Source organism: Diadema antillarum, unplaced genomic scaffold (assembly GCF_040938485.1).
Source record: "Diadema antillarum isolate AM-2024a unplaced genomic scaffold, OU_Dant_1.0 scf00000134, whole genome shotgun sequence".
NCBI lineage: Eukaryota > Metazoa > Echinodermata > Echinoidea > Diadematoida > Diadematidae > Diadema > Diadema antillarum.
Genome location: NW_027271023.1, coordinates 4391344 through 4414625, shown reverse-complemented (window position 1 = coordinate 4414625; position 23282 = coordinate 4391344). Strand labels below are relative to the sequence as shown.

Sequence of the window (23282 nt, the reverse complement as noted above, 5' to 3'; positions counted from 1 at the left end):
ACCATTATCATGCGACCCTCTTTTCATTGACAATGGAGCGACAGTGTCAGGCAATGACTTTCTCCACAACATTGTCAACATTGAATGAGGCCACTATATATCCACATAGACACATTTCATATCAGTTACCAGAAAAGAAAAGGAGGGGGGAGGGCTAAAACAGTAAAAGAAAAAAATGCATTGACTTAATTCTCTCTGTATTGGCGAGAATTCCATTCTGGCAAATTAATTTTACCGAGAAAACGGACGCGTAATAATAATCATGACATTATCTGAAAGGATCGGGGAATCTGGGGGAACGAGCAACAGTTACATAGAAGGAACAGTGAAAGGAAATGAACTTACTATTGAGAAAGCAAACCGCCGGAACAAAGGTCATGAAAAACGAAAGGAGGATGTAAGATCACGGGCTGATTATATCCTCTCTCAACCACCCCTCAAAAGCAAACTTAAAGCTCTCTCCAATCAACTCCCGACAATAATGATAGATATCTCCCTGTATTATCGTTATGGTATTGGAGGAGAATATTATCTTAACCAAAGCAATACATAAATAATGTCACTAAAGGCCGCTCAGTAACGTGTTATGCGTATTATCTCCTACTTTAGGCCTGTATAGAGGACGTATACTAGTAGTTATGATCTTCATCTTCTTCCACCAATTCATTAGGCTACCTGAAATCCAATTTGCACTTCACAATATTTAAAGTGAAACGTATACCTTTCCAGTGCAAGAGTTAATTGGTTGTTAGAGCTGAAATTGACTGGCTGCTAGTGCACAGATATTAAATGACATCTTCAGGGGAAATTAAGTTTGTAGGCTAGAATGTATGGGCTGTCAGAGACCAGAAGTCGTTGGCAATAGAGAAATGACATTAAGGCAACTTTCAGTTCTCTTTATAAGCCTACATTATTACAAGTAAATAGGAACTGATCATCGATACCTAAAATTTTAGTGCTCGCAGATCTTAGAAAGTTCCTGCAACGAATCGTTTCAGTTTTGTTTTCCCACTTGTGCAAATAGGTCAACCTACAATTCAACAACGTTTACATCAAGCTATGAATAAGAGTGCTTAAAGGGTACTTAAAGAAATAAATATATAATTACTTGTATTATACGAATAGATATGGATTTTTTTATCAAGAGGATGAAAATCTTGGCCAGTGATGAAGGAAAAGACAGTATTATGCTTTGCCTTGGCGTAGCAGACGTGACTCATATACCAATGGCAAGTCTGGTAAACTACATAGGCATATAGGGCCTACCACAAGCCAAAATACAGAAATATCCTAACACCATAGTTGAGTCTCATACATCTACAAAAGAAAAGAAAAAGAAAAAGAAAAGAAAAGAAAATAAAGGAAAAGAAAAGAAAAGAAAAGAAAAGAAAAGTAAAGAAAAGAAAAGAAAAGAAAAGAAAAGAAAAGAAAAGAAAAGAAAAGAAAAGAAAAGAAAAGAAAAGAAAAGAAAAGAAAAGAAAAGAAAAGAAAAACTGAAATCAAAACACGAGTAGGAGAGAAAGGGGGAGGGGATAAAACGGAGGAGCCCGGTGGAGGAGAAACAAAATAAAGCAAACAAAAATTCGCCTTGAATCCCTGTCAATAGGCGGAGCTACGAACATCTTTGGTTCTAGTAAGAAAATTAATGAGGTAAGCCTCTGGTATGATTTTCCACAACCCCACCCCCATGTAGATCGTGGACATCTGACATTTTTCTTGACTTGACTTCTGGTTCCAGCGATTACTAAGTATGAGCGACGGCTCTGCAGACTCCGTTATTCTACTGAACGCCCTTTCGGTACTGGTAACCCTCCATGTCCGCTCAGCCAAAGCAGTACTGAAATAGAGACAGAGAAAAAAAAAATCAACAACAACAACAAAAGAAAAGAAAACACTCCAAACGAAGTTCCTGGTGCAAGTTACTTCCGTGTTTGTGATCGACATTACATTCAACTAGTCTGGCTCAAAGTCGTATTGCATTGCTCGGTTGGAAGCTCTGTACTTGGACACTGTTGTGTGACACGCAATTTTATTTGCACGTGGAGTAACTGGACATCATGACAAAGTTCTTGGATAATTTCTGGGTAAGATTTCTGCTCGATATTGATACTTTTCGCCGTTTTTTTTTCGTGGTCATGTTCTGTCTGAATGCACACGAGACGCAGCGCCGGGCAGATGACGAGACCAACCCGTCGCTGCCACGGTCGGTCGGTGAGCGGGGCAGAGCGAGCAGCAAGGCAGGTTGTAAAAGCCGTACCGGTACCTCGACCGAGATCTGACGCATTCAGTGTACAAAACGCAGGTGCTATTGTTATAGTGTGGCACGCAACGCGTATCAATTTGATTACAACCGAGGAGAAAAACCTAATACCTATGTTCTCTCCAAGATAAGAGGCAGTTTTACCACAGCCCCGTAACCAGCGCAAATAACAGTGAATAAGAATCATCTGTATCAAGTTCTTAAACTGAATTAACCTGTCATAGTGGACTACTTTGATAGCCTAGTTCTATACACAATACTAGTAATTAGCTGCAGCCAGTCCATCCGGATACTACAGTCAGAAGTATACATTGATTGAACATTGCAAATTGGATGTCATATATTGGCCTAACCCCGGGACGCTCCTTAAGTTATACACAGTTGTACTGTACTGCGTGTTGGGGCTGGTCGCAGTTAATATTGGCCTAGCTGTGTACCATTTGTTTTTGTTATTGTCTGACGCCACAACTTGCCCAAGCAAATGAGCTGGTAATGCTTTTAATGATGATACTGGTCAGTACTTAGCGACTGCAACATATCTATAACACATAGCTTCAGCACTATTAAAACAGAAGTAAAGGGGGGGGGGGGGGAGGGGAAACTGTAAAGAGAACTAAAGAGAATAGGTATGACCATGTCATGAGTCAAGAGGATAGAACTTACAAACCTTAGCTTCCATTACTGATGTAAAATTCAATCAGTTCATTGCCAAGTCATCCAACAACTCTGCAGGTACAGGTGTAGACTACACACAGATCTTCTCCTTGTTATAATTCAAAGTACCGGTACACCATTTGGAGTGTAACACTGTAGGAATTGTACATGTATTCGTCCAGACAGCCTGTGAATTACATGTAGACTTGGGGAACCAAGCAAATTTGATGTAGAAAAAAAAAAAGAAAAAGAAAAAAGGAAAAGATATCCTAGCCCTACTATAAAACCAAAGATAGAGATATTTATTATGGGATAGCAATTAGAATTGTTTGTCAGTTGATTCATTTTTCAATGTAATCCAAATGCCTACATTAGAAAAAAAAAGATAAATCACTACATTCAGTGCAAGGGCCATGGACTGGGGGGGGGGGGGGGGGGGGGGGGGGAGGAGGATTTTGGCTAGAAAAAAATAGGAAAAAAAATAAGTGCCCTGAGATTCTTCTTGTTGAGGGGAGGGGGGAGCTAGCATTTACCCAAGCAACTATGAGCACTCCCCACCCTTCCCCATCCCATCTGCCTAAGCTCCCCAACACTTAGAAAAAAAAAAGAAAAACGGTTCTGAAGTCCCTTCAATATAAGGGCAAGTCCAAGATAAGGTCCCCTCAGAAGGCAAAATTTCATCTTTGCTCAATATTGACATATTTGGTATCATTTTGAAGCTTATGAGTTGAAGTTTTGATTTCCATGGAGGAAAAAATTATATTACGTAAATTTATGCAAATTTCAAGGGCTTCAATTTGCATAAATGTAAAACACAGCGTTACGTATGGGACATTTTTTTATCCAAAGGAAAGCAAATGATATTTGATTAATATGTGGACAAAGAAGTTCATCAAATAGTTTAACTTGGTATGAAAATTTAGGGATTATGCAAATGACTATGCAAATTAAGCTCGTGTCCTATCATGAGATGTCCCATACGTAACAAAATGAGGTCATTTTTTTAGGTTTTTTCTGAAATTGCTAAGGTTATTTGAATGCCCTTTTGGAAAGTTCTAATTTATTGTTTAGAGAAAATAAATACCATAGAAAAAAAGAAAAAACAGTAAAAAGAAATTTTTTTTATAAGGCATTGAAATAATGTTACGTATGGGACAAATGGGTTACGTATGGGACATCCTCATATATATTGCATGTGAATGCATGTAGCCTAGCTGGGAAGGTCTCTCTGTACACAAATGGTCAATCATCCTGAAGAAAGCATCCCAACTTTGTAGCTACTTTTGAGTTATAGACACTTGAAACAATACATGAACTTGACTGAACACTTTTCAGAAAGGGGGAGGGGAAGATGGGCAAAATACACAATGAAAATCAGCATTAAAGGGATGGTATAGTTTTTGGTAGAAACTGGTGGATTCAGTTTTTCAACATTTTATGAGATGACTGGAAACCAATAATATGAATTGACTAAAGAGCATACAAGTTGTAAGACTATAGGAATTCAAAGTTAATTTGATGGAGATCCAAATTGAAACGGTTTGTTGATATCAAAAAAAAAGAATAAAGTAAAATGATTTTTTTTAAATTGCAAGTGATACACAAATTGTCCTTATTCAGTTTTCGAATCGCAGCCACAACAAATTAATGGGTACATACATACTGAGGTGTGAATCAAATCAATGACCTGACTGCTAGACAGACATCATACATCTACTCGATTACTGGAATTCCACGCAGCAGGTATTGCTTATCTATTGAAATTAATATTTCTTGTGTCAAGTTGTTTTTTATTGAAACTAAATGGCAAACTGCCCTTCTTCAATGGAAGTAAACACTTTAAAACTATTCAATTTTTTAGTTAGTAACTATCCTGATAAAAAAATAGGGCATACATACTCGGGTTAGTCATGAAAAATATAGAATATGATTGAATATGATTATGATGGTAGATATTTGGGGGGATATTGTTCCCTTGACAATCTGGATCAGTATTTGAGTAATTTCAACTGATTCCACCTCAATAATTATGCAAAAATTTGGTTTATGGGTATTTTGCAGAATTATTTTGCAAAAATACCCATAAACATGGTTCTCCACACACTAAACGAATGGGGGACAAAGGGCATGCATACTCAGATTGGTCATAAAAATATGAAAATATGATTGAATATGACTATGATGGTGAATATTTGGGGAATATTGTTTCCTTGACAATCTGGATCAGTATTTGAGTAATTTCAACTGATTTTACTTCAATAATTATGCAAAATACCCATAAACATGGTTCTCCACACACTAAATGAATGGGGGACAAAGTGTCCCATACGTAATTGTCCCATACGTAACACGTCATGTCTGTCTTAATTAGAACCTGTAATTAGAGCTTTTTGCCTAATGACATGAAACTTACCTGTGATAATCTTGAGTGTTGTGACTTTCATCACAGTGAGTTACAAGTTGTAGAATGAAATACTTTCAGAGAGTTTTGAGGTTGAAAAAAATGTTCAAAAAAACAAAATTTTTCTGGTCCCATACGTAACGGCACATATTTTCTCTTCTAGAATATAATTGTCAAGGTCATTTTTCTCAATTTTTTACATGATTATACTTCTCCTAGATATCCATCACCATGATAAAGTTCAATATGATCAAAGGCCATTAACACTATTTTCAGGTCATAAAAGTCTCTGAATGTCCCATACGTAACGCGCGTGTTATCTTGGACTTGCCCATAATCATCTAGTTAGATTCTCTCCTGTCGAAGTTCATAACTGGTAACCCTACCTGCCAAAATATTGAAAATCCTTCATAAAATGTATAAAATTTGCAGATCACTACCAAATCTAATCATCTGTTTCTTGTGTCATTATCAACTTTTCCTGTAAGTTTCATCCAAATTTGTTCACAATTTCTTTGAGTAATTCTACGAACAGACAATCAAACCAATGGCAAAAAGAAAAAAAAGAAAGAAATATATCCACCTTGCCGGAGGTGACGAAATATTTAAAGAGAGAGAAGAAATGAACCTGATGCTTCTTAAATATCATTACGAGTATTCATTACGACACATGAATACATAACACATTAGTATGGCAAATTAGGTTTGTACAAGCATTGGGGCAATGCTGGAGATTAAAGTTGTCTCGTGCAACTTGGATTTTTTAGTGTTAATCGGCAGTTTTGTAGCGTGTCGTGTGCGTCCATGGAGAGATATACATGTAAGAGTATTTTTGGCCTGCTGTCTATTGCTTTGTGTAGGGTAAAATCAGAGTCCTTTTTGAAGAAGGTGTGGGCATATCAGTGGCAGATCGGGGGGGGGGGGGGGGGGGAGCACACTGGGCAGGCGCTCTACTTTAAGTTTTCTGGAAATAAAAGAATTAAAAAGAGAAAAAGATATAGATTTCTATTTTATTTTGTATGGTAGTGGCACCAGAGAATTGCATTGAAGCCTTTTTTTTTCTCTTTCTTTTTCTTTTTTTGCTTGTCAGGTGATGAAACCTGGAAGTGCCCCAAGAACCTAAAAAGATTGCATGGGAGCCTTTTTTTTTTTGCTTTTCAGCTCATTAAACTCATAAAGTGGCACCAAAAATATTTTTTGTGCCCCCCCCCCCTTTATGTTTACAGTACCTGATTCACACAGTGCTGGTGTAAATTCTATGAAGTAACAGATCTGTATCATTGTATGTTTTTTAGTGTATTTTGGTGCAGTGAAACTTTTGCTTTCAGCGTTTTGTTTACCGTACATGTGTTTGACTTTTCTCAAGTCGACTTGACTACAGAGGGGATTTTCCCCGTTAACACCAGTATGAGTAGTTCTAACGACACAACAGCCCTTAGCTGGTATGATGCTCTTGTGTTATTGACGGCAAGTCCTATTGCAAAGCAGTTCAGTTGCTGGTTGTGATGCCACTGACAGGTTGATGCGTGACAAAGTTTTAAGTGGTGGTTTGTGCACAGGTTCTAACATACTGAGGGTGGGGGGAGGCAGATACCTGAGACAGTTCCACTTGTTTCGACAGTGTAGGCAGCAGTGTTTATTTCAAATAGAGAGGTGTTAGTTATTGTACTTGTAGAGACAAGTACAGTGTAACAAACCAGAAAGAGATGAGTCTATAGATGATGATCAAATGTAATCAGGATGTTTAACAATGGTGAACCTAGGATTTGATATTTAAAGGGATCATATAGTTTTGGTTGAGACCTAATTTCAGGTTTCTAACATTTTTTGGTGAGATAATGAGAAACCTCTTGTGAAATATGAAAGAGCATATAATTCTATAAGGAATTCAACCTTTATTTGATGAAAATTGGTTTTGAAATGGCTGAGATATCCAAAACAGAGCAATTCTAGTAAAGTGTGGGACCCACACTTTATTACGATCGCTTTGTTTTACTTTGTTTTTGGATGTTTCAGTCATTCCAAACCCGATTTTCATCAAGTAAACTTTGAATTCCTCCTAAAATGGTATGCACTGTACTATTTCGTAAGTGTTTTCTTGGTATCTTGCAAAAAGTTAAAAGCCCAATTCTCATCTCCACCAATACTGTATCATCCCTTTAAAGTTTCTGTTAGCCCTGTGAGGTTTCAAAATTCCCATAGAGTAGGGGGACTCACTAAATTCTTGTATGCAATGTGTCAAGTACATGTATGCACCTGTATCTACAGTGTATAGGCAGGGACTTTCATGAATAAATGATGCTGATCAATATTTGTATTCATTATGATAACTATTACTACTTCAACTACAGTTGTACTACTAAACCATTATTACTACTGTGACTACTGCTGCTGCTGCTGTTGCTACTGAGTATTGACTACTAAACTACTGCAAAGTACAGTACTCTCCGCATAATCGGGTAGGCTCGGGCAGAGCGTTTTTTACCCGATTAAGCGGAGTACCCGATTAACAGAAGAGCATGTCTCATTCACAATTGACACACACAATGTGTATATACATGCATTGTACGCTGCACCAAACACCTACACTGTATGCTTAACACGCATGCTTGCACGGCACATTATGCATACTGTACACTTGCTCAGTCACGGGCAATAATTTACACTTTTTTTCTTTTTTTTGACGGACGAATATGTCTTCAGAAAACTGTGTCGTTTGACTATAGACTCCTCGCTATTAAACATGCAGGCGTTTTCCGAAATGAACACGTCTCTTTGCTGGCACTAGTCACGTGGAACGTCAGGTTATTTTTTGAGAAGTGACTGGGGAAAAAGCAAATATATGGAGTTGGTGAATGGCCCGATCTTGCAAACTTCTTGTTTTGTGAATGTTGTTGCAGAGCAAGGGAGGAGCACAATTGTGTTCAACTCCTGTCTGTCTATGCAATTGTGAGTGCCAGCTACATGTTTAATGTTCGTTTACGTGTGGAAAGTCGGTACTGGTGCATGTGTTTTCATGTCTAATCACTCCCCAAATGATCAGTCTTCTTTTCAAATTAAGCAGAGAATGTGATAAGCCGTGGAAAATGTGATATTCACAATTTCTTGCATTAAAATGTGGGTAGAAATTAGATAAGAAGATAATTATTTACCCATTTATGCGGAGAGGCAACCCGATTATCAGGTAATTCTAATGTGCATTGGAACTGATTTTGAAATTACTACCCAATTAAACAGAGTACCCGTTTAAGCGATACCCGATTACGCGGAGAGTACAGTTACTGTTGCTGCTACTACTATTACTACTACTACTCTACTACTACTAAATACTGCACTAGTAATATGCATTGTACTACTTACTACTACTACTACTGCTACTACTACTACTACTACTACTACTACTACCACTAATACAACTTTACTACTACTATTGCTACCATTACTACTTAACTACTATTTAAAGTACTACTTCTACTACAGGGGTGGATCCAGGAATTCCTTAAAGGGGAGGCGCCTTTACAAAATTAAAGGGGGAGGGTTGCACATGCCCCCATTTTTTCATTTTCTTTTGTTTAAAAAAAAATAAAGATGGGGTGCGTGCCTGGTGCACCCCCCTGTGAATCCGCCACTACTAGCTATCCAAAGTACTATACAGCGTATGTACTACTGTTGCTACTACAGCTACTATCACTGGTACTGCTACATTTGTTCACCATTATTTATCATTATTAATAACTCTTTCAATTGTGATTGTATGGTTGTTCTTATCTTTGAGCAATGATAATTTTTGTGTATGAACGTGATAGAGGCAATTATAAGTCAATGCAGTGTAATGGAGTTATCAAATTTTTGTTTGCTTAATGAAATGCAGTTGAACTTAAATATCGAGATAGATACTATCAAGAACCCTCATCCCCTCCCCCCTTTTCCTCCTCATCAACTACTTAGCAGATGGATGAGTCACTTGATGGCCTGACAATAGTTACGTTCAGACGGTAATCCCTACCCTTAAGAGTATGTGTAGTTATCATCGAGGATAGGCTCTGTTTCCTTAACTACAACCCACGTTCACACAACAAAGCTTCCTTGAGGATAGACTCACTGCCCCCATAACTATGCTTATCTACAGTTCCTATCAAGAAGTTCTGTCCGCACAATTCTAAACTATGAGTGGGGACCCCCCACAGCTCATTGATAGGTCGCTAACCCTGTGGATAGCAACGAGTGTGTCTACACAGTGCCTAACTACGAGCCTATCCTCAAGGTTAGGGATCACTGTTTAAACATAACTAATGTGAACGTCTGACTATTTCTGACCTGTTCCCATAAGTATGTTGCATTCATGCAGTACATCAAGCCCTTCTAGTAGTTTCTACTTTGTTTTGAGTTGATTGTGCCTTTTTTTTTAGTTCTTGGAATTTATCAGTATTAACCTGTTCCGTACGGGAACCTGGTGACCTGCGCATTAAGTCTACATGGGCATTTCAGAATTCAGTATGGATCAGGTTAAACTACACCTGCCATTCATCAGAGCTAATTGGTACAGTAAATTTCATTATCATTGCCAAATGTACCATTTTTGTTTGTGCCTATACATGAACCTGCAGTAATTATGAAAGTGCCCTTACACAATGGATTACACTTTTGCCAGTTGGCAAAAGAAGCATGCCATTTGGCGAACAGACCACATAGAGTGGCTGACATACAATCACAAAATGTTGGGGGTATTATCACCGCCAACAGTATCACAAATTCTGGAGTATTTACAGAGTGTTTAGCAATGATATTACAAAATGCCAGCACATTATGTCAATTCCATACCTTTTCCAATGAGAGTTGAAAAGGGAGTAAAGGAGAGAGAGTATTAGAAAAATTAAGAAAAAGGAAAAGAGAAGGAAGAAGATCAACAAAACAAAAAATATGGATACTGGTAATGGAAAATTTGTCTAATCCCCTATATCCCAGGATGGTACAACTGTATGCTTCACTGCATGTTATTTAGATTTTGTGATGTTTTAAATAGCTAATGTTCCTAAAAACAAGCGAAAACAAAGAAAAAACCCTCAAGCTTATGACATTCAATTATTTGTCAATGGCTGGTGGTCTAACAAACATACTGGCATACATTGTACCTACAATAGGCCCAGGCATACTCAAAAAAAATATTGTTTTATGGATCACAATGCCAAAATTTATTTTACTGACTGAGCATTGTTCACTCAATTGCAAAAAAACAAAAACAAAAACCAACAAGAGAAAGAAAACAGAAAAAAGAGAAGCTCATTGAGCTCCAAGTAAAACATTTTAAATCTGTGAACTTTGCATTGGTAAACAATATTGCATGACCCTAGGCATTCTACCCTGGGCTTAGTGCAGTTTAATAGGTACAGCCACCGAGCGTGAGTTTAAAAGTAAAAGTCAAACATTCATCAGCATGCCATTCATACACACAGTGCAATGTAATTTCAAGGAAATTAAAGCCTAATATCAGTTAATGTGTATTGAGTAAAAGCAGCAATATTAGGGCTAATGCATGAGTGAGGGTTTGAGGAAAATAGAACAGTTATGAATTATTAAATTCTTGGTGCCGTTATTGCTAGATAAGAAGACTACTGCAGTTCCTGATGTCATTTTGGACAACAATTATATAAAGAAAATATAAGGAGAACTCCACGACATCTAATTTTTCATGAAAAGTACACATTCCATTGCCTTGTTACTGGCATGTTAAGGGTAATATTATTCCACCTACTTTCTGTAAGAGGTAAGTCAGGTGCTCATATATTACACTAAAAAAGTGAAGCTATATTGAATTTTCTTTATATTTTGTTACAATATCTATGTTATTGTCAATAATGAAGTCATGAAATGTAGCAGTCTGCTTTTCTAGAGATGATGACACCGAAACTTTAAAAATTCAGAATTTTTCAATCGATTGCCCCATTTTTCTCAAACTTTCAATGATTAATGGGTTCTACTATTTAAGTATGCTGCTTTCACTCAATCCACGTTTATATTTTGGTTGTAGTTTCCTTTGATATTGAGGGTTTTCAACAAAATTCAAGATGAACTGATTTTTGCATCATGATACAAACTGCAATAATTGGTGATTTTTTCCCTGTCCACACACAAGAATTGTTGGCTTTTGCATGGCATTTTAAACAGTCCATACTTCATTTTTACCCACGCCGATGAAAATCGGCAGGGGGTTATGTAAAGGGTTCCGTATGTTTGTTTGTTTGTTTGTTTGTTTGTTTTTTTTTTTTTGTTTGTTTGTTTGTTTGTTTGTTTGTTTGTTTGTTTGTATGTTTGTTTGTTTGTTTGTTTGTTTGTTTGTTTGTGTACAAGATAACAAGAGAACGGGTAAACGGATTTGCACGAAATGTTCAGGGAATGTTTGGATAATGACAGGAAAGAATCGATTAGATTTTGGTGATAATCGGTTGACCCTTGCAAATTCTGTGTGACCTTGAAGTTTTGACCCCATGGTATAGTGACCATTCCGAAAATTTCCCGTTTCTCACTTTGCGATTTTCCGCTACCATACGAAGACATAAACTCCCCAACGATCCGACTTCGCTGCTCAAATGTTCGTAAGAATTCCGAAATTTACGTTTAGGCCTATTTGAGGGACTATGTCCTTCTAGATTTATGAAAGTTCGTTCTCCGTCATCACAAACTGGCCCGTATTTTGATGATTTTTCAAATTAACATTGATTGTTTTTTTCGTTGGAGGAGCATTTTGCTCGGTCGCAGTCACACTGCACGATATGCGTGCTCAATGTCAATGCGTGTGCAAGGCCGCTGAAAATGCATCGCGCTCTACACTGTTGGTGCAAAATTGCACCGGGGACGTTGCGGCGCTCGTTGGTGGCCGAATACTGGTGCAGTAGACATTTGCATTCAATCCTTGCATTGAATAATTCCCGTAGACACTAATCATAGGGGTAATTGCCTAGGGGGTACGTAAATTTTGTTTTTCTTTTTTGCTTTTGTGGATACCATCAAAGATCGTACACTCATACGACCTTTGATATTTGATGATTTTTCAAATTAACATTGATTGTTTTTTTCGTTGGAGGAGCATTTTGCTCGGTCGCAGTCACACTGCACGATATGCGTGCTCAATGTCAATGCGTGTGCAAGGCCGCTGAAAATGCATCGCGCTCTACACTGTTGGTGCAAAATTGCACCGGGGACGTTGCGGCGCTCGTTGGTGGCCGAATACTGGTGCAGTAGACATTTGCATTCAACCCTTGCATTGAATAATTCCCGTAGACACTAATCATAGGGGTAATTGCCTAGGGGGTACGTAAATTTTGTTTTTCTTTTTTGCTTTTGTGGATACCATCAAAGATCGTACACTCATACGACCTTTGATATCATCACACTCTCGGCTTGCTATAATCAAAATATCCCGCAAGAAAACGGCGTTTTTCTCGATTTTTAGCGCTTTTTCCGCGACCCGTCGCGTAGACAATACTCTTAAAACTGGACTTCATTCGCGCGCGCTTGGAAAAGTTCCGATTCTGCACTTTTGACGGTGGAATTTGGGATTTTCGATGGATTTTTGGAGGAGACTTAAGGACTTTCCTGTACGTGAATGAGTGTTAATACCGTATGTGTAATTATGTGATTTGCGTGTGATGTGACTGTAGAACCAAAGATCGTACACTTCAGTGTACGATCTTTGGTAGAACTCACTGGCTGGTGATAAAGCACACTGGCAATTAAGTGGCCGAATTCTGGTAGATGACCGAATGCACATTATGTTTACCCCGACTTTGTACTTAGGCGTGGGTCTGCCGCCTTTGACGGCCCCTCTCTAGTTTTTCTTGTGTGTATATGAATAGATCATTTGAGGGGAAAATAGCTTGATGACTTATTTACTTTGGGATGTTGTGGAACCCTAATGAATAGGTCATTTAAAACCATTTAAGCTATTAATTTAGACAGAAGAGGACAGAAAGGACATGTGAGATCCATTTTCTGACACTGCTAATTGACCGTTTCCCCACAGCATGGGTGAACCTTAAAGACAAGCTGTTCACCGATGTCAGCTTTTAAAGGCCACGTAAAGTTCTAGTGATGTATTCTGAATTTAAAAAGTACACATCAAGCAAAGCTGTTCAGATTGTCAGTTGCAGAGGATAAAGGAAAGAGGGAAGAGAAAAGGGGAGGGCAGAAGAGGGGAGGGGGCTAGGAGAGGAAGGGGAGAGGAGAGGGAAGAAGGAAAGGAGGAGGAGGAGGGAAAGAGGGAAGGAATAGAGGGAAGCGAAGGAGTTGCAGAAGGAAAGAATTAGGGAAGGAGAAAGGGGAGAGGCTGGAGGAGGAGGAGGATAGAGGAGAAGGAAAGATGAGGGGGAGGAGGAGGAGGGGGACGGGGAGGTTAAGAGTAGAGTGCTGACGAAAGGGGCAATTGGGAGGGGTGGATGGAGGGGCGGGGAGGGGTGGGGAGGGGGAGAGGGAGGGGAATGGGAGTTGCCAAGCAATGACAATGCCCGCCATGACACAGCCCTCTGATACATGTGGCCCTAACTGAGACGCATGACGATGATACCGGTGATGCATATTTTCAGCGACCACCACGTCGGCTGACGGCATTGATCATATCCTGATCTCAACGCCTGAACCACGGGGTGCTAAAAATAGTACTTGAAGGAATACTAGAATTAGATGATTTGATCAGAACATAATTGGATCATACCTAACAGATCTGAAGGACCTAAAATTAACCCAGGATCCCCCCTGAGTCCTTGTTCTTTAATCAGTATTATTGCCGGAAAGTAGTCAGCCTTTTTTTAGCAGCCTCTCAATTTCCCCCAAAAAGAAGAAATGTTGGAAGATGACATGTGTATCTCAGTAGCATGTGTCAGATTTTTCTGCAATGTTAATTGAAGTAGACCCATTGAATATCAGGTGAAAGGAAGGTGTCAGCATGCCATGAAGCTGATGCTGCTAATGATTATGCTAGCAATAAAAAATTGAAAGAGATCTTGAAGAAGAATGATAATTCTCTCCATTGCATATTATATGTATATTGCATATGCTACTGTACATACAAATAAATGAGGTGATCTCACGCACCCACATGCAACACCCGGAGGTCAAGAGAGGTTACACATTCAGTGTTCACTCTTGCCCTTCCAGTAATGTGGAGTTTAATACTGAGCAGCAGGCACAGGCAGAGCATATAACGTGGTAATCGCATCTGATTTTTTCCCTTTTCGTCATGTCTAAAACAATGTCACTTTACAACATAAACTTTTTAATGCAGTTTCAGAGATTATAACTTGATATTTCTTTTCCCAACATACAATGTATAGTAATTGCTGAGAAAATCTACAAAACTACACGTATACAAGCTTGAAGATAGAGGTAGTGCTCCTAGTTTTGCACCAGTACAGCGTTGTCGACACATAGTTACGAAAATGAAATAGCGCCGCTGCTCTTTGAGTTTTTACAGTTATGCGATAGGGAGAATTCGGTCCTGTTCACCCAGAATATCCTCAATATGCAGGGTAAACACAGAGCTCATATCAGGCTTTGTCATTTTTACTATACTCACGTTCATACAGTACCTTAGATAATATTTAACTGCCCTGAATGATGGGAAATATTATTCCTGTAACCATAGGCTTGTTAACTTGTCACGTATCAGCGATAAGTCTTGTAGTCTTTATCAACAAGCATCACATGGAGATATATTTTTTTAACAGCTGTGCAATTTTGATTCCCCTCCCCCCCCCCCATTCATACATAGTGTGTGTTCCCAAGGGAATTTGGTTCTTTGTTGAGAAGAGCAGACTGTAGGTACTGCCGCGAGCATGACCAATTATGGCCAGTTGAAAGAATGTACAGTATGTTGTTTCTTGTCTTACACAAAACGTATAACAATGTTACATCTCCACGTATCTGTGAGGCTGGCTTGTACCCAAGCATTTCAAGTTGTTCATTCACTGTGACTTGGGCAGTACTAACAGGGGTCAGACTTGACTATGAGCTCATGGATAGCTGCAATAACATGAATATATAACTACAATTGGGGGGGGGGGGGGGAGGGGAGACCCTTTTCAGTGAGCTATCCATGACTAACCACAAGACATCTTGACGTTACAAGAGCATTGAGTTGATTCCAAGTAAACCTGGGGTTGGTAAACTGCACAAGCATTTGCAATTAGTCTAGACAGGTTGATTATCATCCATGTTTAATAGTGACCTTTGAGGATGGGCTGATTTTTGCTACAACACGCATTTCCCATAGACATTTGTGACCCGCGACAACGGTTTCAGGCAAAAGTCGGACGTTTTGAAAATTCATGTTTTCACTGAATCACATTGCCCATTTCCTAAGCTTTGCATTGATATAAAACACTTGTATTCTTCGGCACCATAAGTTGGCATGGAAAGCGAAATAAAATGCACTTTTTAAGTTGTTAGCCTGACAAAATTGCGAGAAAACGAGCTTTGAAGTTTCACCTCTTACTCAAAGACAATGTCCGAGCGGCGATGCGAGGTGAGAATCACCCATCCGCACGATGGTGCCAATCGATGTTAAGCTCCGCCTCTAGCAACCACATCGCCTTCTGATTGGCTCACTGAGAGAGTCAAATTTCCCGGGCACCCTTCCTAGTAGCTCAGTGTGAGCCGAAAAACAATGCGGTTCGCTCGGGTTTGTAGATACCAGTACATCTTTCAAGATGGTGGATACGATAATTGCACGTATTGTGTACATTGTGTATGGTATACGCATGACGCAATGGCATCCGCACGCCATGACCATGTGCATGTAAACGGGAGCGGGTGGCGAATCCACACATTTACAAATCGCGTTTTCGTTGTTGTTGATTTGACTTTATCATTGACGACCCTTTTGAAGGCAGAAAAATGCCAGTGCTGGCATGGGTCATGATTCTTGTTTGTTTTGCTTTTACAAACCGTGCATATGTTGCCTTGTTCGGTGGTGTTGATTATATCAAAACAAACAAACAAACACGTACGGCTCGTTTGGTGCGATCTTGATGTGTAGTATTTGAATATAACTGGTTACATGTGACCTCTCCTTTCCTCTCATCATCCTTCCCTTGAGTCAGTCTGCTGTCACAATTCTTACTACATGTACAAGTAGACTATTTTTTTTTCTTTTCACACTATTATGTATTGCTACATGATTTTTGTTTCACTTCCGTTGTCGAACAATGCGGTAGAATAGTTTGGATAGAAAGCCAAATGAAGAGCACGCACTACAGAGCGAGCGTATAAATCACTATAACAAGAACAATGGAGCATGTAATCATGCACGCGTGGACAAAGCATTCCCAAAACGCTGCAATTGGTGTCTCCGAAGGCCGAATTATGTAAATGTGCGCGACGCACCAGCCAATCGCATGCGAGACCATGCGCCGTAGCAACGCTGGGGATATTGGCGCGGCGTTCGAAAGAAGCTCGAAACTGACGAGTGCGATCCAACATAGGGCGCTTAAAATTCCATTTTCGATAGGAAAAACGTAGTCTTATGCTATGAAATTTAGTGTAGATGTAGAAAACATATCAAAGATTTGATTTCTGCAAAAAACCCAAATCGACAAAAATAATGGTAAAGATCTTTGTACCCCGCCTAGGAGGGAATTTGCTCTTGCGACTTTTGCCTGAAACCGTTGTCGCGGGTCACATTTGCTCGAGTATACTTGGGACTCGTCCTCAACGGGTGAAAGATACATAATGCATAAAACTTCACCCATTAACAGACTCCAACCCCAAGCAATCTCTCAAACGGGATATTCTCCTGCCTGCATGGACCCCCTAATAGCAAACTGTAGACTCTGATTGCATGAACTTATAGGCCCTACATAAGCACAATGTGCATAATGACATGTGTCAAACTAGTTGTGCGACATCCCTAGCGGGCAGGGGTCCAGGGCTCGTTTTTAATGCCAAAAGGGCCCTGGAAGCTGAAGAGTTGTAGATGCTCTCTAGTGCAATCCTGTAGCCTTATTATTGAAGATTGATATACATACACATGACTAATACCCCTTTACCAGATGCTGAACAGTGGATGACATCCGGAGGTCGTTCACTGTTCACCCTAGAACACTGTTGGTATGAAAGGTAGCCTGATAAAGACACCTGGGTGAACAGTGGATGAACAGTGGATGAACAGTGGATGCGATATGCGTGCTAGACTGTAGCACGAACAGTGGATGAACAGTGGACGAACAGTGGATGAACAATGTAATGGATGTCGTTCCAGTATGAAAGGTCTCACCCACACGAACAGCGGATGTCGACCGGAACTGGAAATTCTAGAACTCATTTAAATAAGTGCATGCTTTGTATTACTTAGGCCTACTTATGTACATTGAAAAAAAAAAGAAAGTGTATACACTTCACTGTACAGTATGCATGCATGTGTATTCAAGCAATGACGATAAAATCATGACAATATCAATTAACTGTAATGATAAATAATAACAAGTGTGATTTTGACCTTTTAATCTTAAATGCTCTACTTAGTAATATTTTGACTCGATTTTAAGGGTAAATAAATTTAGAAAGAAACAATTTTAAAAGAAATAGCTGGCACTGTGGTACCGTATGCCCGAGCGCACTCCAGACAAGCCTCCGGTATGAAACGGTGCTCTACCCGCACCTCGTGTTTACTTAACGAATCATACCCCAGACATCCATCTAGAGTGCGCTCTGGTGACGTCCGGAGGAATTTGGTATGAAAGGGGTATAAAGTTGGGTGGAAGACCACTAAATTTAAACTGGAAAGAAATACATGTTAATAAGTGGGAGCCACACAGCAACAGTGGAAGATATTCAAACTCAATGGCCTCAAGGCGAGATATCTCATAAAGTGGGAGAGTTGGAGTCTCTGTTTTAAGTCCTGAGGCAATTTTGCTCCAGAAATTATCAATATGTCCTCATGTCGAAATGCAGAATAATTATGATGGTGATATGGTCTTATTTATGCAGGAAAGCCTCTTCAGTTTTACCAGTTTTCCCAAGTTGTCAGTGCCATTTTAAGTCCATACCTACAGTCAGACCATTAAGTTATGTTACTCCCGCACGCACTGTGTACGGGGCTGCTTCGTGCAGTTGCGTGCGGTTTCGTACGGGTGTGTGTGCGTCTTCGTGCCATTTCGTACGATCTCGTGCGGGTGCGTGCGCCTCTGTACGCCCCCGTGCGACCCCGTGCGACCTCATGCGCCTCCGTGCGCCCTCGTGCGCCTCCGTGCGGCTGCGTGTCAGTCAGTGCGAGGGAGTATGGATCCGCACGCGGGCGTACAGATTCGCACGCAGGCGTTCGGATCCGCACGCGGGCGTACAGATCCGCATGCAGGCGCACGACTATGCATGGGCGCGTACGGGGGCGCACGGAGCCATGTACGCACCCGTGCGAAATCGCACAAACCTGCACGCAACCGCATGAAGCGGCCCCATGCGCAGTGCGTGCGGGAGTAACATAACTTAATGGTCTGACTGTAGATCTTAGAATCTGGTGAATGGGAAATTGCGTGAAGCTGTGTGCGTGTGGCCATATCATGACATGTATCACATGGCTATTCCGAGAAAGAATCTCATTGGGCATTAGTGTGTGGTGTGGCACACAAACATTCTGGTACATGTACAACCACCAAAGCATGCAGATTGAGGGTGCAAAGTTTGCCAGAAGCACACAGAGCTACTGTTTGCCTTGCAATGCATGAACCATTTCTATTTCCTCAAAAAGAAACCAACATATAAATCACACATTTCCCTCTGACTTTGTGTAGTCTGTCGTAAATGGCCTTTTCTTTTCCCGCTCTCAGGTTGTATGACTTCAGGATGCATTTGTAGCCTTCAATAATAGACTGTCTGAAATTTAATCCATCCTTCACCCAGTTTTCTAAACCCAATTAATCCCTTTGTTTGTAGTCTACAGGAAGCACTTCCTCTGTTTTGACCATGCTGTAGAAAAGCGTGTACACTGTACATCATGTCCATGTACATATAATGTATCCAGTTGTGCCTTTTTTGAGATACGTCTTTAATGCTGTGGCAGTCATCCACAAACTTCTTTCTGTTTTGCTGTGTTTTTGTGATGTAAAGTCTGCATACTGTCATTTTCCTTTTTTGAGGCCATTTGGTATAACTCCTTTAAAGGTCCTGTTTACTTTTGGGAGCAGTGATTTAGAAATTTTTCAAGATATCACTTTTGATGCATATGTGTACATTAGGTCAGTTGTATCACAAAACATCCTACCATATAAAATTTTTGCAATAAAGCCTAAAATATAAGGAGATATCACTATTTTTCTCATTAAACCATAACTGTAGACTGTTTAGTCTGGAAACATTTTTATTATATCTATTGTTCACATTTTGTATATTTAAAAAAACTTAATGTTGATTATACTGGTTCAAATTTTTACATTGGTTGTTTCTATCCCTAACTCACATTTTAGAACTATTTTGAAGCACTAATGCTGGGTTTTTGTTTCATCTGCAACTGGTAAATTATGCCTTTAACCATAATGATGACAAAAAAGTGATAGCAAAAATTATGTTCATCAGTTATGATTTGTAATCAAACATCTGTGTAATATACCCATAAGTGAAGGAATACTCACACCAGAAATTTATGTAGGCTGTGGCAACACGACAACTTATGTATCATTTGGTATTCTTACAAGTGTACAAGTGTAGCTCACCAGAGTCAGTGGCTCCAATGAGTCCATAGTGCATTTCAAAACGTTTTACGTTTTCCTCTTCTTCTCCAAAACTGCACAAATGTGGATTTTCACCAAAGTTTGCAGGTAGTATCCCTTGGGTATATAGGATCTTAACTTTGTTCAAATGGGCACCATGTCCTCCCCCACAAATCTTCTTCTCTTACACTTTAACCTGTTGAGGACAGGCTGATTTTGCTACAACATATATTTTCCATCTATTAGACACCTGCCCAAGTATACTCAGTGGCTCCAGGGCAATGTCCTAGACATCTCTAGACTACATAGATAACATCTTATTTGCCTGGAAGTTGCAGCGACCTCTTCTCAGTCATGGAAATGTCGCAACTATGTCTCCGATAGGTTACCAATTGGGTGTCTGCAAAGTCGTGGAGACTTCTTGGAGACCTCGCGGACGAAATTAGTCTCTGATCTGCGACTTGGCTGCAACTATTGCCGGAGATGTCACACAGATATTGCGGAGATGTCTCCAAGACCAGCTGGAGACTGGAAAAAGTCTCCAAAATAGTCAAACATATTTGATTCTCTTGTGACTTCCTGGAGACCAGGCTAGTCTCCAGGAGTGGTCATGGAGATGTTTCCCTGACCAGTGAGACTCAAGTCACCACCAGGTTGCCACCTAGCTAGTCTCCAAGCCAGTGAGATACCCACTCAAGTTTTTGCTGTGAGAAAGTAGATTGGTGACAGTACTACTCCATTTGGAGTCCCCCAAAACACAACAAGACCTTTGGAGGTCATGTTGTGCTTACCTCAGATGCCTGGGACTAACGGACACTGTACAAAGCATATAAGTCCTGAGTGAGTCTGGAGTGATTGAGTCTGACGAAAATGTCATGCTAGACAGCATAGCATGAGTCTGAGGTACTGTAAAACATGATATATTCACGGCATGAAAATTTTGCGAATTGGAGCCGGCGGCCTTTCTCGCAGCATGAAATTTTCGCGACTTACCACTGGCATCCGATGCATATTGTGTAGGCAAGAACTTTCACGTGCATTTTAATTTCGCGAATGTTGCGGCTCGCGAAATTTGCGAAATTAAAATGCACATGAACATTCCTAGTTTTACAGTAACCTCTAGAGGTTGTGCCATGTTTACTGCAGACAGGAGGACTCTTAATGGTCACGACATGAACACGCCACACACTTCCGGTGACCGGTGCTGTCCATGGTACAAGTAAACATACAATTTGTATTATATGCTCAAGAGAAACTGCCCACTTCTCTCTAGGAGAAACTTGCATCCACTGGCTTCCATAGAAGCATATATGCGGACTTCATGCTAGTGTTTAGGAACTCTAAAATGGGGGTGTGTTTCACCCTCTGCTAGGTTGTCTAAATTCTACTACCCGTTTACATCTGGCATGTTCTGCAGAGGTTCTCCAGGTTAAGAAGACTTAAGTATAAAATCTCCTTTTTTCTAGTTCATCTATGGCAGATTGACTCCTTTGGCCCCCCCCCCCCCCAAAAAAAAAAAAAGGTTCTGTGGCCTGTGAAATGTATAAATTGTGTCTTTTCTATCAGACAGTATCTGAACATTACAGCCAGAGCTACCAAGTCTCATGCATTCTGCGTGAGACTCGCGCATTTAGGGTCCGTCTCACAATCTCACGCATGGCACCCATTTTTCTCACGCATCGGGACCATAGCTCAAAGGATTACAATGATAGTTGCAATTGAAGGAATATTTCCTTTTGTCTTTCAAAATAAGTAAAAAATAGTCACTTAAGTATGCACTGGATTGCATCATTAAGAGCTAAAAATTGAAAAAGCTCCCTACTGTGGGACCCCCCTCCCACACCCTTCCCTCACTCTTACGCTTTGCTCCCTCGCTCGCATGCACATGTGCATCGAGACGCCGAATCATGAAAATCTCACTCATAAAATTTTTTTGAATGTGGCATCTCTGTACAGCATGCATTTCAAAGCCAACTTTTCTTTATTGCTTCATCCACTATGCCAAAGAAAGCAGCTGATAAAAAGGTTTTAGGCAGGTCTACTGTAAGTTCAGAGAATCTCTTTTATGCATTCTTACAAAATAAAAAGTTTTGGATATGATACAATTGGTAAATATTCCAGCAAAGATATACTTTTTCCTGTACTGTAGATTTCAACTCCAATTTTGCATGATTCAGGTAAAGTCAACAATGCTGAATTTGAAGTGATGTCCCAGTTTGTACAATTCGATATGTGCATTCAGGGGTCGGCTATATTTTATATATGCATATATGTTTTTTGCTTTTGTTCAGACCGGACACAGTCGTTCAGACTTCGTTAGACTTCCTTTTCTGTCAGGCTACTTCCGCCTTGGTTTTGCACATTATTTGCATGGGTTCATTCCCTTCATACTCACTAAACAGAAGCCAGGGCCTGGAACCGTCTAAAGGGATTTACCATGATTATGAGAGTGTGGAGGTGTTGACGGAACACAGGGTCAGTAACAAAAATAAATATGGCTCTTTTCATCCATGACTCATTCACGGCACATTTTTTTCTTTTTTCTTTTTTGTCAACGGGGAGGATGGTCCTTTTCAATAGGATTGCAGCCTTGAGTAGTTGGCTCCACTTTCCCCCCAATGTTCCCTATTTGAATGTTGCAGGAATAGAACATTACAAAAAGTTGATGTTTTCATCCTCATGTTGATCTATGCACATCATAATATAGAGCCATTCAGAATTGGATCCTTAGAATTAAAGTGAGTGAAGAAAACATTGATTCTTAGGTCTCTTCATTTGGTGCATTCACCCAATTAAGATGAGATTTTTTTCTTTATATGTTTTATTGATTTCAACTATTGGCATACAAACATAAATCATTTCTAAATATGGTATACAAATAACACAAACAAGAAAAATGAATTTTGTGAGAAAAGAAATAAAGAAAAAGAGAAAAAAGGCAGCAAAGTAGAGGTACGTTTGACCTTCAACCCTCCATCAAGGGGAGAGGGGAAATGAAAAACCGGAAGGTACGCGGTAGTTTACAACAAAAATAAGAGATGATTTCGATTCGCCACAGAGAGAGGGGAAAAGGGCAAACTCACTCACACTTTGAATGTATGACTATTGTGATAGAATAGATAGATACATGTATGGGCAATTACAGTATGAAAAGTATAGATACCTGACACAATCATGTGGTGCATTCATACATTGTAGGCTTCTATTAATTTGCAACAGGATTGAGGTTTCAAATTTCACAACATGGGTCTAAGGGGTTCCAGGCTGGGGAAGG

General features: G+C 39.8%; 1 protein-coding gene across 3 annotated transcripts in view; it reads left to right on the top strand.

Annotated features, from left to right (window-relative positions):
* The first annotated feature begins 1749 nt into the window (after positions 1-1749).
* The window catches only part of LOC139720919 (proline-serine-threonine phosphatase-interacting protein 1-like), a 91946-nt gene continuing 70413 nt past the window's right edge, over positions 1750-23282 (top strand). For all 3 annotated transcript variants that reach the window (XM_071632250.1, XM_071632251.1, XM_071632252.1), the window contains exon 1: positions 1750-2084. In XM_071632250.1, coding sequence (XP_071488351.1) covers positions 2058-2084 — 27 coding nt within the window. In that variant the 5' untranslated portion in view covers positions 1750-2057. The remainder of the gene's footprint in view (positions 2085-23282) is intronic.